The sequence below is a fragment of the Desmodus rotundus genome, chromosome 8 (assembly GCF_022682495.2).
Source record: "Desmodus rotundus isolate HL8 chromosome 8, HLdesRot8A.1, whole genome shotgun sequence".
In the NCBI taxonomy this organism is placed as follows: domain Eukaryota; kingdom Metazoa; phylum Chordata; class Mammalia; order Chiroptera; family Phyllostomidae; genus Desmodus; species Desmodus rotundus.
In genome coordinates this window covers 121282375-121300480 of record NC_071394.1, presented here as the reverse complement: position 1 = coordinate 121300480, position 18106 = coordinate 121282375, and the positions used below count along the sequence as shown (strand labels likewise).

Below are 18106 nucleotides of genomic sequence, written 5' to 3'. Positions count from 1 at the left end.
ATTAAGCCAGATAAAGATGGTTCCCACTGACAGAAGTTGCAACCCACCCTCTCTGGTGTCGCTTTGTTAGACCAACATTTACTGAGTGCTTACTGTGTATGAAGCACTGTACTAAATACTGTGCATGTGTTATCTTCCACAGTAACCCCAGGAAATGCTTTATTATTAATCCATTTCACAGATTTAAAAACTGAAGCTTCGAGCAGTTGATCAGCTTGCTCAGTATCTATTTGGTCTGGCTCAGATTTTTGAAAAGTTATTGCAGTACATACACAGTAGTATGCACGAGCCTTAAATGTGTGGCTGAATAATTGTCACAGTTCTCATTCCCTTGGGACTACTACCTGCCGAGTTTTTTGGACTATAAGATGCGCAAACCGCGCCCCCCCCCCCCCCCCCGCCTTGGGAGGAAAATGGGAGTGTGTCTTATAGTCTGAATGTAGCTTACCTGGCTCACGGGGTCGCGGCTGCAGGAAGTCTGTGGTCCGGCGCATCTTAGGGTACATCTGATATGTCCAGCCCCAGCAGGCTCCCTTGTATTCCCCTCCCAGGTGATACTCTAGCTTGACTGAATCAATACAGTAAATGCAGGGGCTTTTCTTGCACTTGACTCTGCTCCTACAGTATTATCGATGAGTATTTTCTTGGTTGTGGAATTCTGTTACTTTACCTTTTTTCTCCCAGTCTTTTGAGAAAAAAGATGGATAAATGAACTGCACATGTAGATACAAAGATGCAGGCTGTGGCAAAAGTAAGTTTACAGTCGCCCTGGCTGGTGTGGCTCAGTGGGTTGAGTGCTGGCCTGCACACCAAAGGGTCGCTGGTTTGATCGCCAGTCAGGGCACATGCCTGGGTTGGGAGCTGGGTTGAGAGTCAACCACACACTGATGTTTCTCTCCCTCCACTCCCCTCTCTCTAAAAAATGAAATCTTTCTTTTTAAAGTAGGTGAACAGTTGTTCATATGGAAAATAATACAGTAATTAATGAATATTAGTGCAAGAATAAAGTCTGTGTCACGTGCTCGCAACTGTAAACGTACTTTTGCCTCACCCTGTATATATCAACAGTCAGTAGAAATGCATTTGAGTAATCACAAAGGAATTCCACTTTCAATTTTTTTATTTTTTATTTTTGACTTTGAAAGTATGTTTGCTAAAGCCGGGGACAGTGAAACAAGGAAGGGCTTAGGATGGAAGAAGCAATAGGAGAGAGCCTAGGCCGACCTGCTTTGCTTCTCTGAAAACGTTACAGGAAAGAAAGGAGCCTGGGTGGGGCTGCCTAGTTTATCTAGGAATGTTACAGTGAAAAAATGAGCCTAGGCAGGGCTCCTCCGGCTCTCTGAGAAGTTAGAGAAAAGGCCTTGGAGACAGGTTCAGGGCATTAGTCTGGGATGAGCTGCTGCTGCTCGTTGCTCCCCTGGTTACCAGTCTTGTGGGGTCCCTTAGAGTTTAGGAGATGCATGCCTGGAGGAGGAGGAGGAGGGAAGGGAAACGTGTGGGCATTTTCCCAGGAGGGAGAGCGCACGTATATACCTTTTACAAAGAAATTATACCTTTACGTGAGTATCAAATATAAGGTCTGACCAGAAAGTATCCAGCCATGTACATGAAAAGTAGAGACATCGATTGAAGAACATATAAGGTACAAGAAACACTATACATAGGACAATGACACTTCAGTCCCCTTCAAAGTAGGGACCTTGGGACCTCACACAGGTTCTCCCAGTCAGCTTCCCTGTTGTATTTTCCTGAATCTCATGGATCGTCTGAAATCTCTTCCCTTTCAATGATGATTTTAGTTTTAGGAAAAGCCAGAAGTTGCAGGGCACCAAATCTGGGCTATAGCAGGTGCCGAGTCACCTCTTGTCATTTCGCAAAAATCCAGACAAGATGTGATGCATGTGCGGGCACATTGTTGTGATGAAGCGGCCGATCACCAGTTGCCCATAGCTGTGGCCTTCTGAATCGTCTGAGTAGTTTCCGAGGAGGAATGTTCAAGGTTTTAATGCAAAATTTGGTGCAGTCAAATGTGAGACAGAATGACTGGCTCAATCATTCTGAATGTGACGACCACACAGTACACATGCTCACTCAACAATGTCTACTGCCCCCACTCACTAGTACAGTGAAGTCATCATTGTTCACACATGCGTGTTCCAGTCCACTGTTCTTGGCTGCCAGGTTACATCTGTGTCACGCACACTGTTCTCATTACATTAACAATGGCTGGACTTTCTCTGGACAGACCTCGTACACATGTTACAATGTGTATCATTCTTTCATGTACTTGTCTCCTAGCATTTATCACTTAGACAAAGGTTCAGAATCCAAGATTTCCCATGAATTTCCTAAAATTGTTTTCCAATTTTTAATGTATATTTTTCTAAAGAGAGGCTCAGCTCTCCATAGCTCTTTCTAGATTCAGGCCGGGTGTGGATGTGATTGGGATGCTGCTGAGTATCTTCCATCCCACCTCTTTCAAACTGCTAAAGCACACAGTTCCAGGCTTAGCAGAATATTTTCAGTTGACTGGGCTGGCTTTTCAAAAGGAAACATTCTCAGTAGTGCATGGGCAGTTTTTATTTTTTTTACAGAATTCTTTTCTGCAATATAGTGTGAAGAGTATCAGTCATATACATTTAAATAAGATTTAGGCTTGACTAATTTTATCCAGGAATTCCAGTAAAGTCCCTTTAATGTATTTTTCGTTGGAGTGACATTGCCCTGGAAATTTCTGGCAAAGTGCGCCTCAGTGACACCATTTTAGTAACATCCCTGCGTCACCGTTGGTGGTATGACTGTTAAGTGTTGGTGTAATTTAGCGTTCACTCTTTCTGTTAGGAATCAGATTGTGATTCAGTTTTACTGCTTACGAATCAGTTTTCTTGTCATCAGATCTCTTCAGCTCCACCAAGGAAAATGACTTAAAATGGCAGCGTTGCCTTAGCAAAAAAAAGGTACACTGACTAAGGGGGTCATCAGATAGGGCACTTGAAGTTGTCGCTCATCAGCACAGCTTTCATTCCTTTTAAGCTTCTGTGTGTGAGTTTATCTGCACTTGCTCTCACAACTGAGAGGGAAACTAAGCAGTCACCTTTTCTCCTGCACTCAGCTCTGTGTGACGATGTTTCAGTGACCTCGTAGCTGTCGTAATGTTGTAGTGCGTTGGACCACTCAGGTGTTCGGGGTGGTGCTGCTGGAAACACACCTACTGCGCTGGGAGTCCCGCTAGAGTACGTACGGTTACGCGTAGTGCCTGATAGCTGAACATGACAGTGAGTGACTTAACGACTGACACTTGTTTGTGTGTTTATTTTTTATCACCATTTTAGAGTGTACTTTTTCTACTTAACTAAAAAAACGTTTGCTTTAAAACAGTATGTTGTGTTACCCCGGCAACAACCTCATATATCTCGTGTTTACCATGTCTCTTAATCACATCGTTTTCTCTTGTGCTTGATTTAATCTCATGGTCTTTTGTTCATCATGGCCTCTTAAGTGCCAGATGCACTGCTAATGTTGCCAGAGAGAGGCCATGTCAAGTGATTGGCCTGGAAACGAAAATAGAGTTGATTAAGAGGGGGAAAAACAGTGATGGTTATTGCTTATCAGTGAGGCGTGTCTCATTCCACCATAGCTACCTAGATCTTTAAAAACAAAAACAAAGTGACAAGCTATCAAAGGATCTGCTTCCCTGAGAGCAGTGAGAGTAACAAAATTCTAGGAAGGTCTATACCAGACATGGAGAAGCTTTCAATGACCTGGATTGAAGACCAGGAACAGAAGAGTATCCCTGTCAGCACCGTGATGATCACGGCCAAGGCAAAAAGTTTGTTTGCAAGTTGAAAGAAAAGGCTGGACCTGACTGAAGTTTAATTTACTGCTTGCTCTGGGTGGTTTAAATGATATAAAAAGTATTATTTATTATGTAATGTAAAAGCGAGTGTTCAGTCTGCAAGTGCTGATGTGAAGTCAGCTGAAGAATTTTTGGAAACTACATAAAGTTAATTGTGGAGGAAAATTACTTGCTAGAACAAATTCACTTTGGATGAAACGTTTGTATTCTGAAAACAGATGCCTAAAAGGACTTTCATCCATAAGGAGGCCGAATCATTGCCAGGTTTTAGGGGTAACAGTCTTGCTGGGAAGCAGTGTAGCAGGCTGCAGACTGAAACCCTTTGTGATTTGGGCAGTGAGGACCCCGGGCCATCCAGGATATTGACAAGCACACACTGCCAGTGCACTGCGGGAGCAAGAGGTAGGAGATGGCCTGGCAGCCTCTCTAAGATGCCATCCTGGCCAGCAACATGGAAGAGTACTATTTGGAAAATAACATACCTTTCAAGGTTTTGCTTATTGTCGGTAATACTCACAGACATCCTCGTTTTGGTGATCTTCATTGAATATCAGAGTCAAATTTCTCCTTCCAAACACCACCTCTTTGATCCAGCCAGTGAATGAAGGCGCCATAGAAGCTTTTAAGACTTAGTACCTGAGGAGGACCTTTTCCTAGGCTATCGTTACAACTGAGGCAGGCACTCATGGAAGGATTGTTCTGGGAGGACATTTCGTTTACTGTAAGACTGCTTTAAACCCTAGAAGAATTTCATTTCCTCAGGCAACCCCACAGATATTCTTAATCACTTAAGGATACCTGAGCAAGGGCCAATGAGAGCAGGAACCAGGACGCTTTCCAAGGCATGGTTCCACCCCTCCCCCTCCCCCCTTCCCAAGGTACTTCTCTCAGGGTGAACCCATTCCAGGGTGTCCTGCCTGCCCTTCTCCCTGGGGGGCTCCTGCTGGCTCCTCCAGGATCAGCTGTGTTACCACAGTGGATGACTCTTGGCACCTCTCTCCACCACTCTGGATTCAGAGGTCCGAAACGACTGCTGTGACCCCACTGGCTACTAAATTTGGGGAAGCAAGCGTCCTTTCTCTTTCTGAACTCAGGAGAGTTCAGTCTCATTTAATCAGCAAAGACTTTGTTCAGACTCTCAGTAAGCAATCCAATTAAACAGATAAAAGCAGCAACTTGTTCTTTTTTCCTTTTTCCTGGGTTTTCTCTATCCTATCCACCCTAAGGATTTTCAGAGAACAGCTCAGATAAAGTCATGGCCTGCTACTTAAAGCAAAGAAGCCCCAATTTCAAGAGAAACTCACCTGAGTTCACCCGGTGGGGCACAGTGGGCCCTTGTGTGTACCTAGCACCAGGTCCAGGTCTGCAGTGTGGTCCTGAGTGGGCTTCGGAATCCTGCCAGTTATGCCAAGTAAATGGCAACGTAAGAACATCCCAACCTGCAGAGAATTTTTCTAAGAGCTTTTACAAAAGAGTTGAAAAGTTACACATATTTAAAGTTTATAAAGTAACAAAGTTATAGTGAGCTAATTTGTTATTGAAGAAAAAAAATTTATTTAAAGGTTTTTTTTTATTTACAGAGAGGGGAAGGGAGAGAGAGAGAGAGGGAGAGAAACATCAGTGTGTGGTTGCCTTTCATGTGGACCCCACTGGGGACCTGGCTGGCAACCCAGGCATGTGCCCTGACTGGGAATTGAACTAGTGACCCTTTGGTTTGCAGCCCACACTCAATCCACTGAGCCACATCAGCCAGGGCTGAAGAAAAATTTTTTTTTTTTTTTTTTTTTTTTTAGAAAAATCTTATAATAAATTTCTGTAGCCTGAGTGTGGAGTGTTCTTAAAGCCTGCCATAGTGTACAGTAGTGTCCTAGGCCTTCACATTCACTCCCCACTCATTCACTCGCCCAGAGCAACTTCCGGTCCTACAAGCTCCATTCATAGTAAGTGCTCTATATACAGGTACCATTTTTTATCTTTTATACCATAGTTTTATTGTGCCTGTTGTATGTTTAGGTATGCAGATACTTACCGTTGTCTTACAGTTGCCTATAGTGTTAAGCACAGTAGCATGCTGTACAGGTTTATAGCGTAGGTGTGTAGTAGCTGTCTGTCTAGGCTTGTTTAGTACGCTGTGTTCGCCCAAAGCAATCACCTCATGCTGCATTTCTCAGAACTCCGCCCCCTTGTTAAGTGACACACGACTGCTTGAAAATGACAGTGACCATTAACAAAAGCATGATCATCCCTACTTTATGACGGCACTACAGCTTTAGAGGGAGTAATTTTTCCTACAGTTATCTATTTAGATTATTGACTATGCTTTCTATAAAAATTTAAACCCAGAGTTTTTGATTCCAAATTTCATTTTCTTAACCAATAGGTCTTGTTACTAGAATATTTCCAGAGTTTTCTAAGTTAATTGTAACATTTTAAATTTAGCATTTTGGGTTTTTTTTTAAGTTTTTAAAAAAGATTTTACTTACTTTTTGAGAGAGGGGAAGGGAGGGAGAAAGAGGGAGAGAAACAATGTGTGAGAGATACATCAATTGGTCGCCTCTCGCACACCCCCAACCAGGGACCTGGCCTACAGCCCAGGCCTGTGCCCTGACTGGGAATCAAATCGGTGACCTTTCGGTTCTTAGGCCAGCACTCAACCCACTAACCCACACTAGGCAGGGCGAATTTAGCATTTTAAATAGGTGATTTATACACATGGTTCAAAATTGGAAAGAGATGAAAGGGTATACAATAAAAAGTCTTACTCCCCTGAATCCTGGTTATATCTAGTCTGCTCATCACAGGAAGCTACTAAATTAGAACTATTTTTTCCAGTCGTAGTTTATGACAGTGTTTGTGTAACAAAAATATTCTATAGTTATATGCTTAAGTGGGCTTGTGGTTGGCGTAATGGTCTTGTCACTAAAGGACGAAATTTAAAAGAGAATCTCCTTCTCTAAAATGATGCCTGGAAGAAGCTGTTGTGCATAGTTGCCAATGAATGCCCAGGATATATGCACCTCTACTGCATAGTATATGTCCTTATGCATGTTGTTTAGATAACTTTTCGTTCCTTTTCATTGTTTCAACTAGTTATAGTTAGTAGTAATTATCAGCAGTCTCTAGAGCCACGTTGCCTGTGTTTAGATCCTATTCCACCACTTGCTAGTCTAGGCAAGTTTCTTGATATAATATCCCCACGTAAGGTAGTTGAGAATTAAATTGAATAATATATGTGATGCACTTATAAGCTGGCCAGCACAGTGTGAGCCTTTGCTGCTGTTACTATTAATTAATAAGTAAGTGGCTTTAGTGATTCCTGATTGTGCTGGAAGGCCAACTATTTAGACATTGGTTGGTGTATTAGTTTCCTGTTGCAGCTGGATGAGCACTTTGTACAAATGCTGGGAGCGCAACCCTGGGGCTGGATACCTGTGTGATGACTTGGGACGTTTGCCAGGTTTGTTGGAAAATAATCTTTTAAATGCACCTGTAACAGTCAGAGTTTTGAACTGTAGAAATGGCATGTTTACACTGCTTAGCAACTGGTAGGCAGAAGGATGGCTCCCCAGAGATGCCCACGTCCTACTCCCCAGAACCTGGGAATACCTTACTTTATGGAGCAGAGGGTACTTTGCAGATGCAATAATTTAAGGATGTTGAGATGGAGAGATTATTCTGGATTATCAAAGTGAGTACAGTGAAGTCACAGGGTGGATAGCGACAGAGTCAGGCAGGAGAGTCAGGAGTCAGATGGAGTTGAACATGCTGTATGCAGCTGGCCTAAATGATAGAAGAAGGGGCCATGTGCCAAGGGTCATAGGCGGCATCAAGAAGTAGAAAAAGGCAAGGAAATAGATTCTCCCCTAGAGTCTCCAGAAGGAACACAGCCCTCCAACAGCTTGATTTTTTTTTTTTAACCCAGTAAAACCCATTTGGACTTCCAGATTCCAAAACTGTATAATAATAAATTTGTATAGTTTCAAGCCTCTGAGTTTGTGGGAATTTGTTACAGCAGCAGTAGGAAACTAACACATTAACCAAGCAAATGTGAACCAGGTGGATGGCCCCAGAGTGGGGCAGGATGGACCACTGCTGTGCGCATCAGAGTTGTTTCCATAGGGCGGCCAGCGTGTCCTCTGATGACATTTTAGACAAAGACACTGCACCCTGCGGTGCTGCCTCCTAGCTTGTCTCTGAGGGCCCTGTCACAGCTGGGTCTTGAAATGGGCACCTGGCGAGTCCTGAGCCCTTGTTCATGTGCATAAAGTGTGTGACGTACATATATCCAGATATTTTGACTGTACGCGTGTAATGTATGTGATGGACAGTCCATACAGTGAATGTAGTGAACACGGGAGCATAAGTGTGTTTGTGGGACATACATCGGTAGCAGAGCGAAAGCTGTCCTCGGCTGATGCAAGACTCACAGTCCTGTCAGACGAATGACTGCAGTGAGTTTTGCTTGAAAAGGAGTCATCGTGCAGTTTACTTTGAACAGCTTTACATTGACTTAGTAGTTCTTCGTTTTAACATACACAACTAAATAATTTGAACTAAAAAGGACTTTTGAAATCTTATTACCTATAATGCTGTATATTGTTTCATATAACATTGCATTAAACGCACCTTATGCAAAGTGATGCAATTGTATAGTCAGCCACCCCAAATCAGGCCATTTTCCTCTTTGGAAGAGTGTTTATCATAACATATCCTACAGCATTTGTTCAGTTTCTGAGAAAAGATGGTTAATGCTTACCGTTTTACTCAGAGCATTTTGAGTTAAGTTCTTCCCAGGAGAAAGGCCTGAACGGTCTGTGGTGGATAGTGTAGACTCACTGGGTACTTGTAGCTTCTCCAGCTTGAGTGTGCATTGGGATCACCTGGAGGGCCTGTCAGACTACGGTTGCTGGGCCCCCTGGAGTTCCGCTTTAGTGGGGCTGTCGTGGGGCTGGCCACTCTGCATCTCTGACAAGTTCCCAGGCGGTGCTGATGCTGCTAGTCTTCGGGCCATGCCAAATTTTTTATTATTTTGATTATTCAGGCAAATGTGTGAGCCTCCCCTCACCAGCACTTTTTTAAGATTTTATTTGTTAATTTTAGAGAGAGGGGAAAGGAGGGAAAAAGAAAGGGAGAGAAACACCGATGTATGAGAGAAACATTGGTCAGTTGCCTTTTGCATGCCTCTGTTGGGGGACCTGGCCCACAACCCAGGCATGTGCCCTGACCCCGAATCAGCCAGTGACCTTTCACTTTACAGGAAAACAGGCAGCCCACTGAGCCATGCCGTTCAGGGTCTACCACCACCTTTTACAGACATATTTCCTCAGGAGAGGGATGGCACGTAGCAGGGACTGTGCATCATCTGCTCATAGCTTGGTCACTCCTGGTAGCCTCCCCTTAAAAAGCTCATTGCTCACCGCTGCCATTTGGGTAGCTATTACTGAAGAATATTCGCCATTGTGTAACACCACACCATAAGAAAAACAGTAAATTCCGTGTGGCCTCAACTTCATCAGTCAGGTAGAAATTGGAACAAGTTTTCCAAGTTGTATTGATGCCTTAGAGTATCCGACTTTGTACTTTTTTTTTGAACAACAGAGTTTTAACTTTGATTTTCTGGTTAGGCTGAAGCACCTGTCCTCTGCTCCTAGGTAGCAAGAAGAGTTACGCTTTACTTTGTGAAGTGAAAACTACAGCCCCAACGAGAGTGTGGAGGAAACACAGCTGGCTCCCTGTTGAGCAGAGATTTAGCTGGAGTAGGCTGCCCCTTGTTTTACAGCTCAAGCCAGGTCCTGGATGCTTTCACACCTCATGATGTGAGTGAGGTTGTGGCTTTAACCCTGGATTTATTGGATGTTGGTTTGTTGCTGCTCTTGGATCAGAAATGCCTGTTGATTTGGAGGCCAGATTCTACCTGGAGAATCCTCTAATACTTAATTACTTTGCAAGCAGGTTTCAGGCCCTAGGACATAAATGCCTATTGGATTAAAATTATTGTTAAATGATAGAAACTTCAAAAAAGAAAATATAGTTATGTGTGTCGCTCACGATGGATACATGCTGAGAACTGCATCATTAGGTGGTTTCATCGTTACGGGAACACTGTAGAGTGCGCTTACACAAACCTAAATGGTAGAGCCTACTGAACACCTCGCCCATAAAGTGTAGCCTGCTACTGCTAGGTTGCACATCTGTACAGTATGTTACTATGCTGAATACGGTGGGCCATTGCAGTCCAATGGTAAGAATATGTGTATCTACACATAGAAAAGATACAGTAAAAATACAGTATAAAAGATAAATGATTCACCCCTATAGGGTACTTAGCATGAATGGAGCTTGCAGGACTCAAAAAGTTGCCCAGAGTGGTCAGTGGGTGAGTGGAAGGCAAATGTGAAGGCCTGGCCATTACTGTGATGCGCTGTGCTGGGATTTTTATGGGCTGCGTCACTAGGCGATCAGAATCTCTCAGCTCCAATACAGTCTTTCGGGACCATCCTCATATATGCAGTTTGTCGTTGACTGAAACTTCATTATGAGGTACATACCTGTCATTTTAAATTGTAGTAGATTTCCTTGAGTTCAGCTTTGGTTCTTGTTCTAAAGTTGTATATTAGGACATTCAAAATAAATGCTTTGTATTTAACCAAGGTAGGGTTAAATTCAAAGCGTGTCTAGGTTCCCAGCTGCTTAGGATTCCATCTGTGGAAGCTGGACTTAGAGGCGGTAGTGAAAGGTGGCTGGGGACATAAATGCCCTACAAGGGTATTTTTCAACCCTGTCAGTGCTTTTGCATTTCTAAGCCAGAAAAGGGAGTGAAAAAATCAAAACATGAAAGGTAAATTCAGGAGATAAAGCTAAAAATAGGATTAGCAATTAGCATACTGTATACTGAAAACAGTAGTACACTTTAATAGGGTATTGCTGTTTATGTTAACTTTGTACTTCAATAGTAGTGGGACCTTCTTTATATTTCAGTTGGAATCTAGACTGATATTTCAGGGAGCTGTGTTGTTAAAATTATTATGGAAGAGTATTAAATAGAAGAGGAAATTAAACCAGTAAAAGTCTAGTAGCTCACGCAGTTATATTAACATTGACGAAAATTGTTGGTGGAGAGGAATTTCTAAATGAGTTGAGGACATAAAGTTTCCAATGGGGAGGTCGTTTGAAGCGTAAGTGTTATAGGGACTTTAAGAAAAAAAACCCAAAACACTTGATTTTAGAATAAAAATCTACAGTGCTTTAATACAGGAGGAACAAATCTTGAGATCTATTTATAGAAACAGATTGAAGTTTGTATTTTGTTAGGTTGACTAGGAAAACTACAGAAGAAGATAGGACCATTGATTTCTTCCTTAATTTGATTTTTTCAGTCCTGAGGATTTTGAGGTTTTGAAGATCACAAGGCAGTCCCAGCGAGACAGTCCCTTCTCCCTCCTGGGCAGCCCAATGAAGGGCTTGCAGGACACTGCGCAGTGCCATGCACCGCACCCCCCCCCCACCCCCCCGCTGCTCTTTTTTGACTTACTCTTTGTCCCAGAGAAGTTTCCTAAGCCTCTCTTCCTTTTTCCCCCACTCACTCCCTAGGTGATCCTGTTTTTAAGTAGTTTTACCTAACAGTGGTACCCTGAGAGGGCCCCTGTTAATATCTCCAACCCGGATCTCTTAGCTCCCTACTTGTGAATCCAACTCGATTACAACTTGGATGTCCAAAAGGTATTCAAACTTAATGTATTCAATTGCACTCTTTTAAAGATACAGTTATTATTAATTTTAGAAAGCGGAAGGGAGAGAATTTGTTGCCCCACCTCTTTATGCATTCATTGGTTGCTTCCTGTGTGTTCCATGACCTGACATCGAACCCACAGCCTTGGCATATCGATGTGATACTCTAACCAGCTGAGCTCCCTGGCCAGGGCTTAATTGCACGCTTGATTTTCTCCTCCAAATCAACTCCTTGTGCTCTTCCCTGGCTTGAGAAATTCCTTGGCTAAAAATCTTCACCTTTTCTCTCACACTTTAAATCTGATACTCCAGAAAATGTTCAGTTAGGCTCCCTTCAAAATGTCCCCAGAGAGTTCTGCTGCTCCCATTGGCCCTCTCCTGTCGACCTAATACAGGTGTGACTGTTTCCCTTTAGCCTCCGCAGCTCAAACTGAAGATGGATGCTAACCTGACGGGTGGAAAATGATTTCACTGGTTTTAACTTGCATTTCTCTGACGGAGGTTGAGTGGCTTCTGATATATAACATCTCATTTTTTTCTTTTGTTAACTATGTTTATGTCATTTGCTCATATTTTTTTCTTCTAGGGATGTTGGACATTTTTTTTAGGAATTTTGTAGTTTTCTATGTATGCGGGGATTAGCCCTTTGTAATGCGAGTTATAAATGTTCCCTTTTTTGCATTTTTTTTCTTTTTGTCTTGACTTAATCAGAATTCCTGAGTTGAAGGATATAATATTTAACTTAACAGGTACAGCCAGATTGCCTTTCAGAAACACTTTATTAGTTAATACACCCCATATTTTATGTGCTTATTTTATTTCTTTTCCATTCTTCCCCCCTTGATTTTTAATTAAACATTTTTTGATCTGATAATTAGCACATTTTAATTTTTATTTCCTGAGTTCTTGTGAGATTGAGAGTAATTTTAAAGGTATAATGGTATATTTTTCAAAGCTACCTTCATATGCTTTATTTTAAAAATTATATCTTACTGTTGAGAGTTCAGATCCATTGTTAAATATGCTACAAATTTAACTTATAAAAATTATCTCTTGCCATAGAAGTGTTTATTGTTAATCTCACAGTCTGTTGAATAAATTTAAGGAGTGTTCCTTAGGAACATGGTATGTATAGTTGTTTTCCATCACCAGCCTCGGAGTAATTTTGTTGTAGTTTGATGACCCTTTCTTGTATTTTGACCCTATGATCTAGTACCCTTTGTGTATATTTTTTTGTAAGCCCCATTGGTGTGTGGACAATATATTGTAGTTATATCATAAAGAGCCTCAACTTCATGTGATACTAAAAGCACTCTTTTAGCCTTGGCTGGAGTGGCTCAGTGGATTGAGTGCTGGCCTGCAAACGGAAAGGCTGCTGGTTCAATTACCAGTCTGGGCACATGCCTGGGTTTCTGGCTAGGTCCCCAGCTGGGGACGTGCGAGAGGCAACTGATTGATGTTTCTCTCCCTTTATTTCTCCCTCCCTTCCATTCTCTCTAACAATAAATAAATAAAATCTAAAAAATAAAAAAAAAAATAATAAAAGCACTCTTTTAATTCCTACTGATTTCCTACATAGTAATTATACTGTCATTTTTATTATTTAATAACATGATCTAGAAATCATTTTTGTGGATTTGAAAGTACATTGTTAACTTTTGGTTAGCAGCTTATTTTCCTAATTATATAGATTGGTCTGTGAATATCTGTCTGTGTTTTCTCATGGACACTAATTGAGCAGTGAGAAAATAGGAGCTGGGTTCATGGGACACAAGTGCGGAGGCTGTAGGATTAAAATTTGATCCTGGCTCGATAAAAACCTGTGCGCGCTTATGATCATAGTGTCGTTATTAATAATAGCCAAAAAGTGGAAACGGCACACATGTTCATCAGCTGATGAACGGATGAACCAAGTATGGTGTATTTATGCAATAAATAATATTTGGCGATAAAAAGGAAGTATTAGTACATGCAGTAACATGCATAAAGCTCGGGAACATCATGTTTAGTAAAAGAAGCCAGTCACAAAAGGCCACACATTGTGTGATTCCATTTATATCAAGTGCCCAAGTAGTCAAATCCCTAGAGACAGAAGTAGATTGAGTCGTGGTTGCCAGGGGCTCGGGTGATGGGAGTGATGAGTAGTGACTAATGGGTTTGAGTTCTTTTCGGGATGATGAAAATGTTCTCAAATTGGTAGTGGTGATGGCGGCATAACTCCGGATGCAGGAGTATACCGAAAACCAATTGTACACTTTAAAAGGGTGAATTTTATGGTATGTAAATTTAGTATCTCAGTAAAACTGGTATAAAAAGTTGGTCTCAGATACTGGATGTATGTATAATGTAAACTTAATGTGAGGGAATAACAGGTGAAAACAAATTGACAGAAACTCTATAGAGTCTTCTGTAATAGTGTAAGAAGCAGAGGATGGTATGATTTTCAGGAAAGGGAGGTAAATCTGAGTTTGCTTTTCTAGCAGATTAACATTGGATAATTGTATGTTTTGAGAAATAGTTAAAATTTTATATTAAACAGTGATTTTCTTTCCGTGGACTGTTTTTGATGCGCAATTTCTTTAACTAGGTCAGTCTTACGAAATTCGAATGCTGGATAATCGGAAAATGGGAGATATGCCTGAGATCACTGGGAAGTTGGTAAAGGTAAGGTCAATTAACAGACACTGCAGTGATTTTTTTAAAAGCAGTTTTGCTGCGAAGAGTTATTAAAAGTTTATTTAATTTCGCTTTAAAAAGTAATGACTTATAAAGCTCCTAGTTTTTTTGAGGTAATGTGAAAGCCCTTTGGAAAGATACCATAGAAAAATTACTTGCAGCTATGTGGGCAGAGACCTACCACCACTACAGAAACCTTATGTTTCTTTTTAAAAGTAAAGGACAATGTGAAAAAAATATAAGTGTTAAAATAAAAAGCCCTTTATTTCACCTCTTAAAATTTCTATAAATTTGAAACCTCTGTTCATCCTACTGATGTATCTGAATGAAGAAGTCAGTCATTCCAGGTATAGGAGGCATAGGCTTCGGCCAACTAAATCATTGCTTTTAGGGTATATCTTCAGAACTGTCCCCACCCCTCCCACTGTCATGCAAGGTGGATCCTTCTAGCCTCTACCTATCGTGCACTTCAGTTTATTATAAATCCCATAGCATCACAGAGCCACGGTTATGGAAGAAGCCTACATACTTAGGAAAAGGCAAAACTTCAGGGTGATTTAAGTGTTAGCAAAAAAGAAGTGGGTGTGAGTTCTCTTGATCTGTCCAGCTTCCCACAGAGAGGCATGTCAGGCGCTGCTGGGCCCTCAGTACGGAGAGACCTTCCATTGGAAAGACTCTCCCCTCTGTGGATGAGCCTCTTTGGAGGGCGAGCACGTGAAAGGCAGCCTTGGTAGGGCAAGGGAATACTAATACTAATGCTAGCAAATTCTGGGCATTTTAGTAAGCCAGCTGCTCAGCACCTGGATGCATCAGAGTGTTAGGGATGTTTAAGTACTCCCACTCCTGGGGCAAGAAGCCCACCTTCATCCTGTGGGAGCTTGAGGCAAAGATAAAAGGTCTGGTCCCCACTGGAGCATTGTCTGGCCAATTCGGAGCGAGCTCCCAGCTTTCTCCTTCTGACTTGGACTCCCAGCATACTCAGATTAGAAGGACAGGTATTTGCCCATTCTCACATTTGTCACCTACACTTTGCGTCTGTCATGTCTGTGCTCCATCAGTGGCTTTGGTCATTTCCCTAGAGGTGAGTCAGATGGTCGTCTTTTTTTTCATTCCCCCCTGTTGGCCTTCTGACCTGTAGCATGCACTGAGTAGATTCCCCGTTTTAGAGCCGTTAGCATTGTTCTTGCTCAGTGAGCAAGCCCCGTTTGGGTCAACTGGACTCCAGAGGCAACGAGCCAGACTAACAGGTGTCATTCCAGTGTCTAGGAAACTTAGAAATGTGAGGATTTTCTCGGCATGCCCCGGTCCCAGCTGGCTTGTCAGACAAGCCGCTGGGCACGTGGCTCGCCTTGAGGGAAGAGGCAGGTGAGCTCTCTCTGACTGTGGAAGCTACATGTGATGACTCAGACGCTGACTTGTTTTAAAAATCAGTATAATGAAAGGGTTGAAAATTTTTAATTATAAAAATTAATTTTAATATAATGGAATAGGGTTTGATGGACTTCTCAAACCTATGCAGAAGGAGAGAGAATGGTATAATGAATCCACGTGTTTTATCGTGTGGTGTTTATAATAAACCCACCTATGTCATTAGTTCTCATGTTACACTCTCCCACCAGTCTCAACAGTTAGCAATTTGCCAGTCTCGTTTCATCTATTCCTGTGTTTGTTTGTTTTCTTTCCTTTTTTTTTTTTTGCTTGACTATGGAATTTACTAATTCATAATTTAACTCCCTTTAACTGAGTTCATCATTCATGACTGTGTTCTGAGGAAAATAGAAACCTTGGCGCCGAGATCAAATGCCAGCATTAAGTCTGCATCAAAGCAGTGGGGCAAGTCAGTTCTGAAGCAGCTTGCTGTCCGTCGGTGAAGACGGACTGGCGCTCGAGGGCAGTTCGCCGTACAGGTGGTAAGATTTAGAAATGACCAGTCTGATGGCAGAGACTTAATGTTGACGGTGCTTTTGGCAAGCTGGCCTGTCAATGAACTTGGAAGGGCAGGGTTAAGTAGTTGTGTGATGGCTTTAAGCTTATTTCCTTCGATTTTGTTCCAAATTAAAACTTGTAAAAAACACTCAATACACAGCATTAATGCAAGGGAAGAAATTAAGGCCCTGGCTGGGTGGCTCAGTTGGTTACAGTGTCGTCCCTATACGCCAAAGTTGCAGGTTCAGTCCCTGGTCAGGGCATATATAAGAATTAACCAATGAATGCATCGATAAGAACAAGAAATCAATGTCTCTCTCTCTCCCCCCCTTAAAATCAATCAATAAATTGATATTTATTTATTTATTTATTTTTGAAACTAAGATAAGTAGAGAAACCATGCAGCTATAAGGGCACTTATTTTGAAAGCATTAGTATCCCTAAAAGTTTGCTTAAAAATTGGAAAGGGTTAATTTTAAAAGATATTAAATCAGTTTTGTCTTCCACTTGATAAGTCACGTGTCTGATTTTTGATGGATATGCCAGAAGATACCCAGTTATACCTGAGAGCTTGCCAGGGGCTCCGAGCTACAGTCTGCCACTGCCAAAGACTGTAGGATGAACTTCTATAAATCAAGTCCTTCTTCAGCTAGAAGAGTCCCTGAAGTATTCCGCAACCGTCTCCCATGATCTTTGACTCTGTTGTGGGGGGAGCCTTGGGAATCAGCTCCTGGGTGCTTTGAAACTACCGGAGTGTGCTTCGCGTAGTCAGTGCTGTGATTGCTGCTGCTTCTGCATCAGTCTTATTAGTAATAGGGCCCCTTTATCTGTTGCCGGTTCTCTAGATGTGTTCAGTCTCCCTTAGTTAGAACTTCCAAGTAACAACTTTTCCCTTCCGTTGTCATTCAAGAAGTTTTATATCTTTCAGTTCTTAAACTATGGGCCTCCTTTCATTTTCTTTACTGTGTATCTTAGTCTGACCTTCTATGGGGTTTGGGAAAGTCGTTAAGTCTAACATGTATATTCTCATGTTATTTCCATCTGAATACTTAGATTTAACCTGGTTCTTACTAAATATGGAATAATCAAAATCGTTACATTTTCTGTGCTGCACTTTCTTCTGGAGGTCAGCCTGCAGGTAAATGTGAACCTGGGGCCACCACCAGCCCGTGGCACCGTCACTGAGGGCTTTGCCGCCAGCAGGCAGTGGTGTGAAGCAGGTGCTGGGGGGCTGCCTGGGCAGGCCCTGCGGACGTGGTCACAGGTGGGAAAGGTGGGCGTGGATCAGAGTGACGCCAGAGCCTATGCAGACTTCCCCATCGGTCCTAACTACTGACTTGTTCTTTCATCATCTCAAGTTAAAACACCACTACCTTTAACTGGTTCCCTTCACAGTGTTTACCAGCTACATTTTGGACATTATTTGGGGAGTGTAGAAGGCAGGTGTACTAGTATAGTTTTTGTTTGTATTGCTGACAAATTATTCCTAATCATACCAGTAGAGAGTCCACTGGAAACATGATTATCTTATTGCAGCATAGTCTGAGAAAGTTATTTACGAATGTGTCAGAAAGGCAAATTAGTACAACTCTGTTACCTGAATGCATTTTGATGACCTGTTTAATCCTGTCCCTGGAATGAAATAGTAGCTGGCTCCCCAAACCTGTGGGAGGTGAAGGAGGGATGATACGTGGAGGACAGAGACTCGGCCCAGAGTTTGTGGAGTTGAATTAGAACCTTTTCTTGGGAACTTGAGTGTTTGAAAAGAGTTAGCTTGTGTGAGTGTGTGTGTTTCTTGCTTACCTCAGACAACCTGACTTTCAGGTAAAATAGCTGAGAGTGAATTTTGCATATATGTTCTCAGGGTGGGGGCAGACCTCCATTCTTCCTCCCAAGTGACTGTCTTTTTAAAGATACTCG

At 42.1% G+C, this 18106-nt stretch overlaps 1 protein-coding gene across 3 annotated transcripts in view; it reads left to right on the top strand.

The window, feature by feature from the left end:
• The window catches only part of UBP1 (upstream binding protein 1), a gene marked incomplete at its 5' end in the record, with an annotated part of 57046 nt that overhangs the window by 16234 nt on the left and 22706 nt on the right, over positions 1-18106 (top strand). For all 3 annotated transcript variants that reach the window (XM_024566251.3, XM_024566249.3, XM_045199648.2), the window contains 1 exon segment: positions 14172-14248. In XM_024566251.3, coding sequence (XP_024422019.1) covers positions 14172-14248 — 77 coding nt within the window.